Genomic DNA, 17,773 nt, shown 5'->3' on the forward strand with positions numbered 1-17,773 from the left:
GAGGGTATTTACCAGGATTAGTTCCACAATGCAGGTAGAGGACAATGCAGCACGGCACTATTGTTAGCAGCGGCTTTCACTGCTTTTATCCAGGCTTCAATTATCAAGCCTCTCAGCTCTCCGGTTCTGAAACGGTATCATTGTTTCGGCAAGACATTTTCCTTGAGTTTTGCGAATGGATGAAGTTTGAAAGCACCAGCAGTAGTTAATAGTTTTTGATGATGTTGAAAGTGTGTGTGTTTTCTCCCACAGGGCCTTGTCCTTTCTGGGAATGAGCTTGTGTCTCTCTCTCATGTTCATCTGCTCCTGGTACTATGCTATCGTGGCCATGGCCATCGCTGGCTGCATCTACAAATACATTGAGTACCGAGGGTAAGAATGGTTTTGTGCGCAGTGATTTCTTTAAATTACAAAGTAAAGCTTACAGTGGTACAAATGCTTCTTGACAGGAAAGATAAGAAATATGCAGAAATGATGCAAAAGAGGAAAATGTAATGAAAGGGGAATAAAGGAGAGCGTACTGTACAGTTAAGTGATAGATTGTATACAGAGAATAAACATTTTTAAGGTGCTGGCCTGGCACTTAATCAGATACCGTGACATTTATTGAACAGCTGAAAAATAGAGTTCTGGGCAGCAACAAATACCACTTCAGTGCAGAAAGTGCCCAAGTTTAATATATCTGCTGTCGGGTAAAAACACTCGTCTCTCCAAAATGCCAACCTCTTAGGAATCAAGAAAAACGTCATTTTTAGATTAGCAATCATGCGTTTTTGGAATTATACATTGGGGTTTGAAAGGATTTGATAATCCGAAGATTCATGCAGTTTTTCTCCGCCCATAGAGGACTATGTAATCCTTCAAATACAAACATGAAAATCACCAAAATTGGAGTTACAAGCTTTTCACCATACAACAGCAGGCCTTTTAAATTGCATTAAATACATCATGGCATCAAATAATTTCATTATAGTCTATTCTTAACACACTCTGCTAGCTATGCTTTCCTAGCGCACTGAGAGTTATGGGGAAAGATGCTTGTGGGTAGAAGCTAGTGGTGGCTTTACTGGCAATGCAATCACCAGTAAATGTCCAGTAAATGTCAGAAATAAAAGGGGTGTATGTTATCCAGAACTTACACTGTAAGACTGTTGACTGGAAGACTCAGCTGTTAAATTATCCATTCAGTCTCTCTGAGCAGATATAATGTAAATGTAATAATATAATTGCTTGTTCCAATGATTTTCATCCGTGGATTCATCCTCATTCATTCATTCTCCTCACCAGGGCGGAGAAGGAGTGGGGTGATGGCATCCGCGGCCTGTCTCTTAATGCTGCCCGTTATGCCCTCATTCGCCTTGAAGAGGCGCCACCACACACCAAGAACTGGAGGTACAGTATATGTGTGTGTGTGTGTGTGTGTGGTTACAGTTGCATTGCATCAGGTAAATCAGTACAAGTACACTCACAGTATCAAAAGATAAATTTGAGTGGAAATTTGGATACTGACATGGGTACAAGTGCCACCTGTCACTGTTGGGGAGGGAGAGAGACAGAGATAGAAATAGACACAGACAGAGAGTGAATTTGATTAATCTCTTGGTCCTCAACCTAATCTGACAGAGGCGGTTGATAAGCCCTGGTATACAGGCCACACCGGCTGCCCTCGCACACTGCCTGTCCAAAAACCAAACCACTCACATTTCTCCTCTGTCTATATTCTAACCTGCTCAGACATAAGAATCAAACAACCTCTCCTGTTCTTCACCTTGCAAAGCAATGGAATATAACTCTATCTCCCCTCTCCTGTCTCTGCTTTCTCCCCTCTGTCTCCTCACTCTGTTTCTTTATTGTTTCCAGGCCTCAGTTGTTGGTGCTCCTGAACGTGGACGCAGATCTAGGGGTCAAGCACCCTCGCCTGCTGTCCTTCACCACTCAGCTGAAGGCGGGGAAAGGCCTGACCATAGTGGGAAACGTCTTGGAGGGAACCTATCTCACCAAGGACGCAGAGGCCAAGAAGGCTGAGCAGGTACAGTGGAAATAACGCACACACACAGACATGCACACGTGTGCAAGCAGACGCACAAGATATCACAAGTCTTTATCTGTCATTGAGTCAGTTGTCCTTCCTGTTGCCCTCACCCGCAACTCTTTCCACTCCTCACACAAGGCTCTATCAAGCCAAAAGTGTGATTTCATGGTCGTAGTTGATGAGATAATCTGTTTTATACTGCCTCATGTTGCTTGTATATCATGGCCGAGCATTTTTTGGACAAAATCAAAAAATTGATTGAAATGTTTGCTGGCAACGAGCATCTGTTGAGAGTTCAGAGCAGGAACAACCAGCAGCAGACCTGTTGAGAGAGAAGAGTATCAAACAGGATTTAGAAGCTTGTGACAAGCTTTGTACACCTGAAATTTAGACTGACGCTGCCACCTACTGGCAACATTGAGCAAATCACCACAGGGAACATTTTCATCCTTTTTTGCAGGGGGATTTGGCTGTGTCCTCAAAAGCAATTTCAGTGGATTACTTTATGTTCACTAGCAATCATCTGCAGAAGCTCCAGCAATTCCAGATTACATGGACTCATGTGACTCATGGACATTGTTTAGACCCATTCTAGTGAATTGTCTTGAACCAGAAACATTTAAGATATTTAGGATTCTAATGAGAGTGCTGACTGTTAAATTTGAGGAAGTGGCAATGCTCAACCAGGGAGCAGTGCTACCCTAATGAAACAGTGGATCCATACCAATCACTAGCCATGGTACTTTCTCCATAAACACATCTTTTTTTCCTCAAAAGTCAAAGCAGTGATGAATGGCTAAAAAATCCATTTCCTTCCTTGCTTCCTTCATCCCCACTTTCCATTTGTCTTTGTCCCTCGCTCCGTCCAGAACATCAAGGCGTCCATGTCAGCAGAGCGGACCAAGGGTTTCTGCCATGTTGTGGTGTCCTCCAACCTGAGAGACGGCTTCTCCCACCTCATCCAATCGGCGGGGCTGGGAGGCATGAAGCACAACGCAGTCCTGATGGCCTGGCCTGGCCTCTGGAAGCAGTCCAACGACCCACAGTCCTGGAAGAACTTCATAGGTACACAGGGAGAGCCACATCAGAGCAGACACCACACGCTGATGGAATAGCCTACATTAACCCTGCCTCTCATAGAAACTCGTTCTTTACCTTTCTGTCTCTCTCCCTCTCTCCATCCAGAGACGGTGCGGGAGACCACGGCGGCCCATCAGGCCTTGCTGGTGGCTAAGAACGTGGACAGTTTCCCCACCAACCAGGACCGCCTGGGGGAGGGCACCATCGACGTGTGGTGGGTGGTTCACGACGGAGGCATGCTGATGCTGCTGCCCTTCCTGCTGCGGCAGCACAAGGTGGGCTAGAGTGTGTGGAAAAGTGTGTGTGTGTGTGTATCTCTGAGATATAGACCAAAGAAGGATCATGTAAGAGCAAAGTGCTAAGAAAAGAAATACAGTAAGAGCTGAGGAGAGAAATAGAAGCATGTTTTTTAATTAAATTTTTCCACCCTCCCTCCCTCCAAACCAATCGACACCCCTCTGTTTTTCCCTCCTGCAGGTGTGGAGGAAGTGTAAGATGCGTATCTTCACCGTGGCCCAGATGGATGACAACAGCATCCAGATGAAGAAAGACCTCCAGATGTTCCTCTACCACCTGCGACTGGACGCAGAGGTGGAGGTGGTGGAGATGGTGAGACTCTGTTCTATAGAATAACACCATACAAGATGGACTGGGATGCATCAGTGCATTGGAATCAGGCTGATACTGACCTAAAACACTGAATTAGATATATAGAAAAAATGACTGCTTTTATCTGAACTTTTTCACATAAATTAATCAAGTCTAAAATGTGCCATAATCAGGAGTTCAGATATTGAAATGCTGCTAAACATAATTTATGGAAAATTATGTTAATCAAAGTCAAAATCAAACCAAACTAGAGTTGAACTAGAAAATGAAATGGTCAAGTGGAGTCATTGTTTACCAGCTTGAACACGTTGATTATTGTTTTTAGATGCATAAGACAAACCCAAAGCAGAGTCTATTATTACAAAAGGCTCATCAAGAACTGTGTAGATAAAAATGAATTTAAAAAAATGCTTCTCTATCAGATGGGTGCTCTCTAGTGGCAGATACCAAAAGCTCTGTACTAAGAATTTATAACGGCATTGGAAAAAGTGGTATGTACATCAAGCCATATTATGCTACAGAAAAAGTAAAGGTCTGGCTATTCCCCTCCACACCAGTGCCAATTAGAATTTAAACGTTACGTTAAGTTGGAGAATTGTTCAGCATCCGCGGAGGTGTGCGCTTTACCGAGTGTCTTTTTAGTTCAAAATGTTATTGATTCCGATGTTTCTCTGCCCTCTTTTGCAGCACGACAGCGACATCTCAGCCTTCACCTACGAGAAGACGCTGGTGATGGAGCAGAGGTCTCAGATGCTGAAGCAGATGCAGCTGTCCAGGACTGAGAGGGAGAGAGAGGTAACACACACTTTATCCACCTTAACTCATCCCTACTTTCACTCTCTCTTCATCTTGGTTGTTGCATTACAGTTCAACATGAATGAAATGCTTACTGTGTCTCTTAGACTGGATCTTAGTATGATTAGATCATATAAAGATTTTCAAGAAGGTTGACATGTATTGTTATTGAATGTTGCCAGTTTGCTTCTGTGTGTGTGTGAGTGAGTGAGTGTGTGTGTGTGTGTGTGTGCACAGTGACGACTAGTATACATATCATCACAACCAATTTAAGTACCTTTAATGTCATATAGATCAGATTATATGTAAAATGAAAAGTCACAGGAAAGTCTTTGGGTAGATTCTATAAATTATACTCCAGATAGTTTAATCACAACATTATCTGAGTAATATCTGGCCAACCGCTGCGCTGTGTGACAATTGGCCCCCTTTTCCTGTCCATCTGCCAACGCCTCTGCGGGCCACGCCGCCCCGCTCAGATTCAGAGTATCACTGACGAATCGCGTAGCTCGATCCGGAGGAAGAACCAGGGCGGTGCCCAGGGCGCGAGCCCCAGCCGGCAGTCCTCACAGATGGAGGACACTCAAGAGGACGAGGTAGCCCAGTTGTCAACCCACTGTCCCTCGCTGTTAGACACACAGGCCCGTCTTCACAAAGCTGGATCTTTGGCTGCGGTTACACTTGTCATTTAAATGTGACTTTTATCATCTGGTTTAGGTGAAAGATCTGGACACACAAAATCAGATTTTACTCCCAATTCTATCATGCCTCCAAAACCAGATGTGTAAGTGGTCAGGCTCGCATTGTGATTGTTTTTCTTCCTAGTGTGGACATTATCAGGCCACAATGCATCTATGGGGAAGAATGGGGAAACAGTAATATTGGCACAGATTCAAATAAATAGTGCCATGGGAGATGCATTTTCAGTAAGTGTGGAGGAACAATGATGGGATTGAATACATTTTGATCTCTATGATCAGAAACATTGCATTGAAATGATAAGTGTAACCATAGCCATTGAGTAGGTGTACTAATCATGGATCAGTTTTGTTTTTGGGATCATGTCTGAGATGGTATTTGTTTTTGTTGGTGGTCATTTTGTTGGGGGTTTTTTAAAGATGAATTTTTGAGTTAACCCCAGAAAGTTTATTAGAGGTCTTGACCTAAACTATGAAGGCATTATACAACATTAATGATGATGAGGGATGATGGCTGAGGAGTTGTAGATTTTACAAATTCATAACTTCAGTTGAAGTGGTCCTTAAGCAGTACCTCTACCAAGATGTTTGATATGTAACAGGTCCTGGGTCTGTGTTTACTAAGCAAGGTCTCACGTCTGACAAAGTATTTGTTTAAATAGTCAAATGTCTTCATTTACTTAATAAGTCTTACTTTTTACTGTTGTGAATGCAGGCATTACTTCTTTTTCCTACCCAGTCTTCTCTGAGAAAGTTTTGGACTTTGGTACTCCATACCTTGCTTATGTCTTATGAACATATCCTTACTGTTCCTTGACCTGCCAGGCATCGTGCTTTTCTACACTGCACATTCTTAGCCCGGGGTTATGCTTAGCCTTAAACTAATAGTTAGCCCAGGACTGCTCTGGGACTATTCTGAAACCCTGTGACATCCGGGCTAATGTACCAGTGTGAAACCTTAGTTGGCCCAGGACTAAGAGCCAGTTATTCTAGGATGGAAAAGGTTGTATAATGCAGTTAGCCACTGAGGTAAATGCAGTGTGAAACAGACTCATGGACAGCCAAGAGAGAGCAGCTGGTTTAGGATCACTGATGGGATCCATCTCCTACTTTTTCTACTGACAATTACGTCCAAACTGGTCCAAGAGTAGTGCTACTTACTGTACAGTCATTGGAAGCTGCTTTGTGAATACCGGCCTGTCACATCCTGGAACTGTAGCCCAACCCCTGCATTACCATCCCCCTCACCCCCCTCCCCCACCCCCACCTCCCACCTGCTGGGAGGAAAGAGTGGACAGTATCGTCACAAAAAATATGTGGATCAAATGGTATTGGCAAACTGTAACTTAACTGATCCCTGCTGAACTGTCCTGATGCTGTAAACTCACCCATCTGTTACTTAAAGCAGGTTAAAACAATCTCTAAGAATTATTTACAGCTGCTATTTGACCTGGGACTGGTGCATTATAGTTCCCGTTCTGACTGGTCAATACTGTCCTCTCCTTTTTTCCTTTTAGCAAAATCACCACCCTCATCATCACCACCATTACAAACCTCACCCCCACCCAACCCCCCATAACCCTTCATCAGCAAGTCTCCTGCCACTCACTTACATACCACAGTCACCGTTGATACTGACAGTGACGGCTAGTAGTCAGCAAGCATAACAGAAAGAAGAATATCTTCTAGAAGCCGCACTGATAGATTCAAAGTAAAACACTTGCACAAAAAGGATGTGCAAGTTATTGATCACAAGGCCACCCATCTGGGCTGGAGAAGCCCCTTGGAGCTTCTTTCTACCAACAAATTTAATATTTTCTCCTCCCTCTGTTGGCTTTGAAATGTCACATTTTTGGTTTACTGGACGAAGAGCCAGGGAATGTCTCACCTGTAACTCACCAAATTAAATATTTGAATGAGGAAGCCCTAAATATTTTCTTGCAGTGTAGAGATACAGAGCGGGTGGATGATATGAAACAAGGATCATAGTCACCTTAGGCTTTAGCCTGTTGACTCACTAGTACAACCTTCATCTTTCCTTGATTAAAATAACTTCATGTGAGGACACGTTCTGTGTTTACATCTGATAATAGTACCTGTATATCTCATAGTGTCATCTAATTTTGGTCTGGAAGATTACCATTAAGCCTCCTTGCTAGATCATAAATCCCGGTATCCATATCTTCATGATGCCGAATGTTATTAATAGTAAAACCATAATCCATTCTTATTTATCACTGACTGGTTATAGAAGTGTGGAGGTTGGACTGCGTAGCACGGACACATGGGCAGAGATGGAACAAAATTGGTGTCAAATGTGATGAAACCAGATAGAAATTCTATTAATAAAACCATTTACTATTTAAAAGTATCTATGTTATTGCCATTCTATCTCTGCTCCAAAGTACATAGGCCATTGTTTTAGTAAAACATTGGATTGTGTTATCATCTATAGTGGTCCAGTATCCGTTTTGAACCCTTTTTGACATCCCAGTTTGGTTCATTCCCAATACCACTACTCCGTTTTGTGTCAATCAACCAAGACTTTGTGTTTCTCCACTAGCTAGGGCCTTCAGCCTACCTAGATGAACATTGTCTTGTTGTGCACATTGCATGTTGTACTAACGTGGTTCATGAGTCTCAGTATAATTTATAGTCCTTAATATTCCTGCTGGTTGTTGAACAGTTGAACCAGGTTTGTATCATCCCTATCATTCCATAGCATGGTTAGCATGGTTTCACCCATACAACTTGTAGTAGGAAAGTACTTGTTCTCCTTCCTTCCTCCTTCCCTTCCTCTTCCTCCTTCTCTTTTTAATTGTCCTCCTTCCTTAATGGTTGGTACTCTTCGATGCTTGTTTTTTCACTCTCTGTGTTCCTCCATTTCTCACTTTCTTCCATCTCCCTGCCATTGTCCTGGACTGTCATCTTCTCAAATCTTTCTTTTATCCCTGAACTTCCTTGCTGCCCTTCATTACACCGCCTTTCCCTGTTTCTCTCTGTTTCTCTCACTCTTTCTTCCATTCTTCCATCCCTTCACCACCTTTTGTTTCACCTCTTCCTTCCCTCTAAAACTTTTCCTGGTTCACCTTCATATCCGCTCACCTTCTCTCAACCTCCCTCACTCTTTTCACCCTCTCTTTTTCTCTCGCTCATCCTCTCATCCGTCTCTCTCCCTCCCTTTCCAGGCCCAGCTCATCCACGACAGGAACACGGCGTCTCACGCCACGCTGAACGACAAGGCCGACACGGGGCCCGATCGGGTCCACATGACCTGGACCAAGGAGAAGCTCTTCACCGAGCGCAACCGGCACCGCGAGCCCAATGCCAACGTGGCCGTACGCGACCTGTTTAACATGAAACCGTAAGCTCACGCCCCTCCACTCTGAACACCACCCAACTATATCAATATATTCTCTATATGTATAGCTTACGAAGGAACGACGGTATCATAACTCTGTAACTGCAAGGTCCAGCCCCAAAATGGAGGAGTGTCACAGTGATTACTTCTATATGTAACTGAAAAAGCCCCAAATACTGTTAAGCTGGTGACGGTAAAAAACCTTGTATTGCATGTGCCTTGTGAGAGACATTTGCACCATTTTGAATGAATTTTCCCAATTTGATCTTGTCAAAATACATACAAGTATTGAAAAGATATAACAGAACTTCAGGATGGTGCAACAGCCTCTATGCAGGAGGACGGCATGTGTAGTTGTAGTGTGTAATCGTAGTAATGTGCACATCCAGAGCCTGACAGGGTGAAATGGGACAACTGCCTGCATGGTGTGTGCATTCAGGCTGCATTAGGTGTGTGTGTGTGTGTACACTTTCAGCCATTTGAGTCTCAGTGCATGGCCGCACCACGCAGACCACACGCACACCGTGTTTGCCGTATAGACTAACACTTTTCATCCCATACTGTCCATACTGTCAGTGTGTGGAGTTCCATCATGTGTGTCCCAGTCCCGAATATATTGGAGTTTTCAATTTACATAAATGATTGTAAAAGCACAAAACAATTATACAGTCTCTATGGATGTACTAGTACTCATAACAGGAAGAAATGGAGGAAATTGTAACATGAAACTCATCATACACATCAAACGGCTCCCTGCCAAGTGACCGGCGCCTCCTGTGATCACCTGCGGTCGCCTTTGGGTGTCATGATGAGCCGTTCGGGACAGTCAGTGGCATGCGGTGTGGCGGAGAGCTGATGTAGACGCATCTAAGCCTGTTTCTGTTGTTCTGTCTGTTGTTTCCTCCTTCTAGAGAGTGGGAGAGTCTGTAAGTCACATTTCTCTTTGCCCCTAGGCTGTATGTGTATACTCTGTGTCTGTATGGCAGTGGGTGACTGTAGTTTTGTTCCATGTCCTCCATTGTACATCTGTGTGTGTGTGTGTGTGTGTGTGTATCTGTTTGCATGCTTGTGTGTGCGCGTACGTGCATGTGCTTCCTGTTTCGCCGTCATATGTATGGCCGAAAAGCCTCCATTGGTTCCAAGCATGTAATCATGACATTATTTGTGCTTTCCATCCATTAGCGTTTATCAAAGTGAGTAGCAGACACACAGATATTCAGTTCTGTTTTAGGAAGCAGACACAATCTGCCAAATGCATTTGCCCCCAAGGTCGGTTTGCACCACGACCTTAAAAGATGGATGTTTTTCCTCTTCAGATGAATGGAAAGCAGAAGTTTTGTGGAAGCGCCTCGTTTTGTTTGCCTCATTGTAATTTAGCTTCTGGCTGTTCACATGTCATGTGCTGTGTTTGCTTTAATGCCATGTGGTCTAACTTTATGAGAGTGATGATACAGAGGCAACATTTTGAGGGAAAGGACGTGGAAAATGCTTTCTTTTGCAATGAATTGATGAATTGGAATGAATTGGTCAACGGGATAAAATCAATTTGAACTGCAGTGTATATATAATTTGGCGATAACAAGCTAAGCTATTATGAAAAAAATACTGTTGGACTTATTTTGGTGTAGAAATTCCATGTCCATTTTGTCTCTAAATGCTGCCTGTATATCATGACCTCAACAGTTTGTTCATTTGAAATTCAAAACGCTTCAGTCCCATAACCATAACCTGCCATGCCTCTGTTCTCACATTTCTGTTTGAGGCTGATGCTCCATCTGCCGAAAAGAATACAGTAATTTGCTCCTTAAGAAGAAAAAAAATCAATAGATAAATGATTGATTTTTCAACTGGTGAAGGTGCTTTCTTTGCAAATACACAGTGTACTAGTTATATTATAATTAAGCAAGTAAGTAAGTCTAATCTAAGCAAGTTAAAAATCGAAAAAGTTCTAGGCTTATAGAGCTAAAATATTTTTGGATTGCCACACCTCTAAATTTTTCAAGACCCTCCAATATTGCACAGTGAGGGTTGAGTTTTAAAGTTATAATGATGACAGTACTGGTCTCATATTCACTGAGAATATCCTGGGAACCAGTTAGTATCATGGCTGTTCCCCACCTCGTCTCCTACACTGTGGGGGGAAAGTAGAACCAGTGAAATTTAGGATTTCCTTTAGTATGGTGATTAATCTTTTCCCCAGCATGGTCTTTTCTCACTACAAGCCTCATGTCACACTAGGAACCAGTCTAATGTGCGTCGGATGCACACAGCGGTCAAGCTGAACGGGGTGGTGGTCAACAAGTCCCAGGGAGCTCACTTGGTTCTGCTCAATATGCCCGGACCGCCCAGGAACAGAGGAGGAGACGAAAACTGTATCCTTTACTTACTACCATACTGATTCAAGTCACATGTTCAGTGTAATGATTTGAGATGAAGGATCAGGAAATGTTAAGATCATCTGTTCTTTCTGTGAGATGGGCTGTGTGTTGTTTGTTTACACCTTGACCCCTCTCCTCTCAGACATGGAGTTCCTGGAGGTTCTCCTTGAGGGTCTGAACCGGGTCCTCCTGGTCCGAGGTGGTGGCCGTGAGGTCATCACCATCTACTCGTAAAAAAAAAACCCTCATGCCCCACCCTGCGCACATGGGCCATCGCCATGAATACCAGTCACCGGGCATTTTCGGGGAAGAAGCCTCAGTGGGTTTTTACGGAGGGGGGGGGTTGTTGGAAGGCGGGGCCACTCGTGATGGGACAGACGATCTTTAGGACCTCAGGAGGGAGGGAGCGGTTGGTCTCTACCCAACTGACCGGCTCAGTGAGCAAGAGAGAGCGCGCTGTGTGTCCACGCCGGGCCACCATACCCCTGCCGAATGGAAGATAGAGCATAGAGACACTTTATATTTTTCATTTACTTTTGAAAATGTTATGTTATATTTTCATATTCTTTCCCTCTTCTCGTGTTGGTGTTCGTCAAGTTATTGACACTTATTGTATAAAGATCAGCAAAGAAGTGAATGTGTGCTGTTCATATGAACCTCGTAGTCTTTCATGTTGTCTGTTGATTTCTACTCTGGGAGGTGCAAAGAAGTTTGTTGGACCTGAGGAAAAGTTACACATGGACGGCAACTTACAGAACGGGTTTGAACGCAATATCTGCTAAGACTCAAATAAGAAAATACATACTGATAGATCCGGACAGGTAGGAAATCACCCTTTATAAAAGCTCTGTCACATTGTTAGTACTTTGAGTTACAGACCTCTGATTGTTTTCAGTGCCAGGATTCAAAACAAAGCTCTCCTCTAATGGAGGGAGGGCAGCAGGTTGCAAAAAGCTCATTCACAACAACCTTTACACACGTTGTCATACTGAATTTCCAACGTCAAGTAGAGTTTGGTGATCTGATATAGTCCTGCATCGCATCACCATCAGTACTCCAGAGGATTTTTAGGAGCTCGTCACTTCAGTCTGAACTCAGTTGGTCTCTGTATGAACTACAGAAAGAACATGCAGTCTGATTAGAAGCCACTGGAACATGTCGGTTAGGTCGCAGAGCAATCCACATTGTGACAGAACTGATCAAATCAGGAGGGTGGATTCATTGGCTGTTTCTTTGTCACTGTCCAATGCAGGACAACCCCAGAAGAACGGCTCTGTATGTGTGTGTGTGTAGGTGTGTGTGTGTGTGTGTGTGTGTAGCACGCACACACGCATCTGCACAGGTAGGTAAGCCCAGGGCTAATTTGGTGAAGGATAGGCCAAGAGGATTTTGAAAGTGCAATAGATCCTGTCAGACATATTGCTAGCCCCCAAGACACAGAGGGTGGTGGATCACCTTCTGATATTGGGTATTGATACGTAATCATTGGTCAATATTCCCCACCCTCAAGGAGCGCTATCATTGCATTAGGGAAAATAGCCATAGTCAATATTCTAGGATATAGCCCTTTGTGAACTTTATAGTATGTTATATAAATGCACCTATGTATTTATGGTTTCTGAAGTAGTACTAATAGGAATTTGTATTAAGCAGGATTGGGAATGACTGTAGCTTTTTTAAATTCACAGGCTGTTTGACAGCTTAGGATAACAAGAGGCTGAAGAGTACACTCGCTAAAGCCATAGATTGCCTTCAACGTCGGCATTCGATAGTTTAATTTTTGAAAAAAAAGCATAAGCACTAATTGACACTTGTGGAATAATAATAATTCTGACTCTTTCCACGACTAAAATGCAATAAGAATTTGATTCTTTAGATGTGGTTTCATCCCCTGTTGGCTTAGTTAGAGCACTGTTGTCTTTGCACTAGCTACCTTTCAGCACTGTTACTCTCTCTGTGCTGTCGTCTACATACTGCAGCGATATGATACACATTCTACCTGTCAATATGCCACTGCATCCTTTACACAAGTGGAGTAAGATATTGATACATGAGTGGGCTCTGACTTGGGGCCCATGAGGTCATGAAAGAGACATTTTGACTGATTTTGAGGGATCATGGGAAACAGAACGCAGATCGCAAGCAATCCCATATTATTGAATACTCCTGTTGCTATGGGTTTTTATAATATTTTATCACACACAATGATATTCTTTAGGCTTGAAGTCCCGGACTGAGTAGGCGAATCGTTATGACCATGTATAGGAGAGAAAAAGTGCCAAAAAGACTAAAAAAGAAACTGTGGAAGTATTAGTGCTTCCTCCACATGGCCATAGCTGTTTCTTGTCACATTTAATATATTTCATCACTGGGAACCTTAAGGAAAAAAAATGGGAAGCACAAAATGGTAAAGAATTTGTTTATTTTATACCACCTCTCCAAAAAAAAGCCGACTTTGTTTTACTGTGTGCGATTCATCTTCCATTCAAAAGTCTGCATACGAACAATGCAGGAAAACAGTGCGACTTCCAGGGCATTTTAAACGCCGTTCCTTACATGGGCTAAATGCTGCCAGCAAAAAAAAAAAGACACTTTTGGGTCAGAGGAAAGTAGGGAAAGCGCATTCGACCCCTTTGTACCTCCACAGTTTCTTTTCAACCTTTTCCTAGCTGAGCAGTGTTTTATAAAACCAGAACGTTGTGTTTTCCTACAGCGGGGAAAAAGAGAACTTCTGCTTTAGAGTCTGATTGTCAGTTCTGCGACGTCTCTTGTGTTTCTCGTGTTTTATTCTGTTCTGTTCCTCTGTAGTCACGGCCTGTGTGGTGTTTGTCTAACCGTTACATTATAATTGATTTTTCTGTTACTTCTAGTGTTATTTTTCAGGACTGGGAGTCTTGTGATTTCAAGGAGGGAGGGAGAGAGGGAGGGAGAGGCGATGTGTCTGAACAGGACGGTGGTGGTCAACTTGTTTGCCGATCTGTTTTGTTTGTGTTTTGTTTCAACCCATCAGAAACACAACATGTACAAGACTATTATATAATGCCCTGGAGAATATTAAAATAAATTGACTAAAGGAACCAGGGTATAAATTAATTGGTTATATAATTGTGTCACTCACTCATCATATATGAAGTTCATTGTTTTGTTTTTTTTGTTTTTGTTTTGTATTTTAGCCACCAAAGATAAAATCTTTGAGTCTATGTAATAAAATGTCAAATTGTGTCTAGTTTTAAGAAGATGACAGTTTGAACCGTTGGAAGTTTAAACAGTTGTAAAGATAAATTAATAAACATGTTTTTAAAATTGAAGCTTGGTTACTGAGCTGAATAGCGGTAGCGGCGCATAAATAAAAGAGAAAATACATAAAACCTTGAAGGAAAGACGCTAAACAATGAAAAGTAAATGTTTCTGGAGGTAAATAGGATTGTCGGCAATGTGTGTTTCACGGCTGTGTTGTTTGAAGTGACTGGAGAATGTTATCTACCTCAAGGTGTCACTGAGGCTTGGCTGAAGACAAAAACTTGTTCAATCACTTTATCTTTTCTCTGTCAGAACCAATGTTTTATATGGATCAGTGAAGGAGAAAGCCTCTGCTCTGTGGGAGAACCAGCAGAACTCTGTGTGTGTGTGTGTGGGAGGGGGGGGGGGGGGGGGGTCCTGGTGTGCCAGTGTACATACCATTGAGAAGTGAAGGTGTGTGTGTGTGTGTGTGTGTGTGTTTCTGCTGCTGTCCCACAGACTGGAATAGGATGTCACTTGTGGGCGCACATATAGAGGAAGGTAGCCCTGTAAATTATATTTGTGCCTCTCTGAGTAATTAATAAAAGTGCTGAAATAAACCAGAACTCTTCTGCCTCCTGATTCAGTTGATTCGCATGTATAGCAGCATTGATGAGAGGAGCGACGGAAACTTCAGCAGAGGTGACCATGAACTCTTAGCTGTGATATAAACAGCAATGTGTTTTATTGGGACTGTATTCCAACATATTAGTCACTGAAATGGGAAGACCATCCTGGGCAGTAGCCTAACGATTAGAGAGGCAAGTTTGTGATGAATTATGTATTAGACTAAAACAAGTATGTGCTTCACTACAGTCTGAGCTATTTCATGCCTACCTACCATGTGAGTCCACTGGATATATTCACTTCCCATATCACAACATGTTACTGTTGGTGACAATAATGGATTAAAACGACCTTTTCTAATTTAGTAAAAGACTGCCTCTATTAGAGTGTGAGTCACACAGATCGCTGTCAGCTTCGTCTTCCTGGACCAGTGGACCAACACTCTCACTGCCAAACACCTGGACAGCAAGCAGCTGCCTCCAAGTCCTGTTTTCACTGGAGGGAAAGTTAACACACATCATGTTAACTTGATGTTGCCTTACATATCTCATATTTCACATATTGGTAGTTGTCAATAAAGAAATGCTTCTGAACTGTTGAGTGGGCTGTTTCAAGTCAGCAGAGGTAAACTTTCCTTTCATGTGACAGTTGATACAATGCAGTTTGTGAACGGCTGATAGGTGTGATTGTACTGAATCTGGCAATACCACTTGTGTAATTGTAGCATGCATTGTCAGTGAAAACCATCAAAAAATGCCTGAGGTGACCTCATCGGTTGTAGTCTGTGCCATTCATTTGTATGGGTTGAGAAGAGAAAAATGCATCATATTTAGAGCCATTGTTGCCATATTAACACATAATGTGATATAATGTCATCATGAACAAGATAAAACTGACTATAAGCCTTTCATTATCTGGTATGGGTCAAGACAAATAGGTCTAAAACGTAAGGTATTGAAGAAAAAGTATAGGTCTAAAGTAAAATTGCTGATGTATTAGATTCAGTGCAATCACACCTATCCAACATGCCCTCATTTGTCTTTCTATGACAAATTATGGAAGAGATATTAAAAAGTACATTTGTCATAAAACCCCATTTTTTTCTGTCTTCGCCTACTTTAAGTCTATGTTTATGAATCTATATATCCAACATACATCAAGCTATTCACATCTACTTTGTTTTGTCTGTGGAGATCAACATCCTGTCTAAAAGTATGGCAAGTTTGAGCACTCTCTGACCTTCTGATTCAAATCTACATGAGTTTATGTGCAAGCAGTCGCATACGAATTGGCTTTGTTTTGCACCTTTTTTTGTTGGTGGGGTGTATCAAAATGTGGACCAATTTAACCATCTTTGCAGTAAAATATTTTTATACAAGAAACTGTTTCATTTATGGGAGACCCTAGGGATGCTAAAAAACATGTGTTTTGTTCTACCTCCGGTAGGGGTATCTCAAAAACTAAAGGACTTTTTGAGGCTCATCCACTAGCCTAGAAATGGAAATGGAAATCGAATGTGCGGCAAGAAATGAATGAATGAATAAATATAAATAATAATAAATAAAAATGTTCGGTATTTATTTTTGAAATTATGTATTAATTTGCACATTTCTATAAACACTCCCACATTTATTTCCACCATTTATTTATTGCTCTATTCATGCATTATTTTATTTGTTATTGCATTTATTTATTTGACTCATTCACTGACTGCTTAACATGACAGACCTGGCCTTTCACATCAACACAGTCCAAGTCGGCTGTGTTATACCTGTATGAAAACAGTGTATCGTTGTCGGCAGGATTCGAACCTGCGCGGGGAAACCCCAATGGATTTCTGGTCCATCGCCTTAACCACTCGGCCACGACAACTCTCTATGAAAGCTAATGTGCTGCAGCTATCTGCAGCATGTCAGTATTCATGATGGGAAACAGAAACCTGGCATGTACTTGCTGATGTTATCCTTAATGTTTTTCACATAGCAGGGAATCTCATTAAGAAAGTAAAAAGTTAATGATAATCATAAAAATACATTGTTTAGCTCCTGGATTAAGTAACCACTGGAATTACATCCGCAGACATATCAGACTATAAACACACAGTGGACAATCTCATCCAAAGACAGTTAGCAAACTACAGATTTTTTTTTTATCTTTAGTAGCTATCCCCAGATTTACAAGACTAATGATTGTTAACACAACCCCATGATATTGTCATAATGAAAATCTGTGAACTGGATAAAAGTTTACTTCATTTCATATGGCAGTATTCAAATGTTGTTGAACACGCCTGTTCAATAATTAACCACACCCATTTCTATGATTCACACCTGTTTCCAATTAAGCAATCAGAAGGCATGGAAGGGAAATGGATGTGGAAACTGCTTAAAAAGAGCACCATGTCTGTCCAACAAGTTAAGGTGGTCAGTCGCTTGTATTTGTGTGGGTTGGCTGGAGCAGGATAGCGCTTCTTGGGCTTCTGACTTCATCTTGTCACAGCTATGGCAGAAACCATGGGATTTCTCCTGAGGTAATGTTTTTAAAATATAGTTTTGTGATTTAATGTCACTGAACATATCCAGAGTAACCACTGGAAGTTTCTCTTATCTAGAATGGCGCTGTTGTCTCTACTAGTTGTTGGAAGACACCAAGCAAGCAGTGAGTTTACAAGTCTCTTATAAATACTCACTTCATGACTACAAATTTCACATGCATCAAGTTTTTAACATGTTTGTTTATTAGCTTACAGAGTTGGATCTGTGGTCGATGCTGAAAAGTATGAAACTGCTCAAGAGCCAGTTTCAGCCTACCAGTCTTCCCACAGTGCCTCTCATGTTGGAGAAGAATCCCCAAGCAGATACTATCCCCAACAGCAGCCTAACTACCAGCCCAAGCAGCCCCAGACGCCGAGCTACCGGCCCAAGCAGCCCCAGGCGCAGAGCTACCGGCCCAAGCCACAGGTGCCAAGCTACCA

General features: G+C 42.3%; 1 protein-coding gene and 1 non-coding gene across 2 annotated transcripts in view; one reads left to right on the forward strand and one right to left on the reverse strand.

The window, feature by feature from the left end:
* The window catches only part of slc12a7b (solute carrier family 12 member 7b), a 55,133-nt gene extending 40,335 nt beyond the window's left edge, over nucleotides 1-14,798 (forward strand). The window contains exons 15-25 of the mRNA XM_071902530.2: nucleotides 253-372; nucleotides 1,288-1,392; nucleotides 1,861-2,029; nucleotides 2,902-3,097; nucleotides 3,218-3,387; nucleotides 3,590-3,721; nucleotides 4,409-4,516; nucleotides 8,403-8,578; nucleotides 9,487-9,501; nucleotides 10,814-10,947; nucleotides 11,096-14,798. Coding sequence (XP_071758631.1) covers nucleotides 253-372; nucleotides 1,288-1,392; nucleotides 1,861-2,029; nucleotides 2,902-3,097; nucleotides 3,218-3,387; nucleotides 3,590-3,721; nucleotides 4,409-4,516; nucleotides 8,403-8,578; nucleotides 9,487-9,501; nucleotides 10,814-10,947; nucleotides 11,096-11,187 — 1,417 coding nt within the window. The 3' untranslated portion in view covers nucleotides 11,188-14,798. The remainder of the gene's footprint in view (nucleotides 1-252; nucleotides 373-1,287; nucleotides 1,393-1,860; nucleotides 2,030-2,901; nucleotides 3,098-3,217; nucleotides 3,388-3,589; nucleotides 3,722-4,408; nucleotides 4,517-8,402; nucleotides 8,579-9,486; nucleotides 9,502-10,813; nucleotides 10,948-11,095) is intronic.
* Nucleotides 14,799-16,589: 1,791 nt separating this feature from the next.
* On the reverse strand, nucleotides 16,590-16,671 carry trnas-aga (transfer RNA serine (anticodon AGA)). Its single transcript has one exon. It is a non-coding gene; the product is annotated as a tRNA-Ser (tRNA).
* Nucleotides 16,672-17,773: the final 1,102 nt, after the last annotated feature.

This window comes from Centroberyx gerrardi, chromosome 22 (assembly GCF_048128805.1).
Source record: "Centroberyx gerrardi isolate f3 chromosome 22, fCenGer3.hap1.cur.20231027, whole genome shotgun sequence".
NCBI lineage: Eukaryota > Metazoa > Chordata > Actinopteri > Beryciformes > Berycidae > Centroberyx > Centroberyx gerrardi.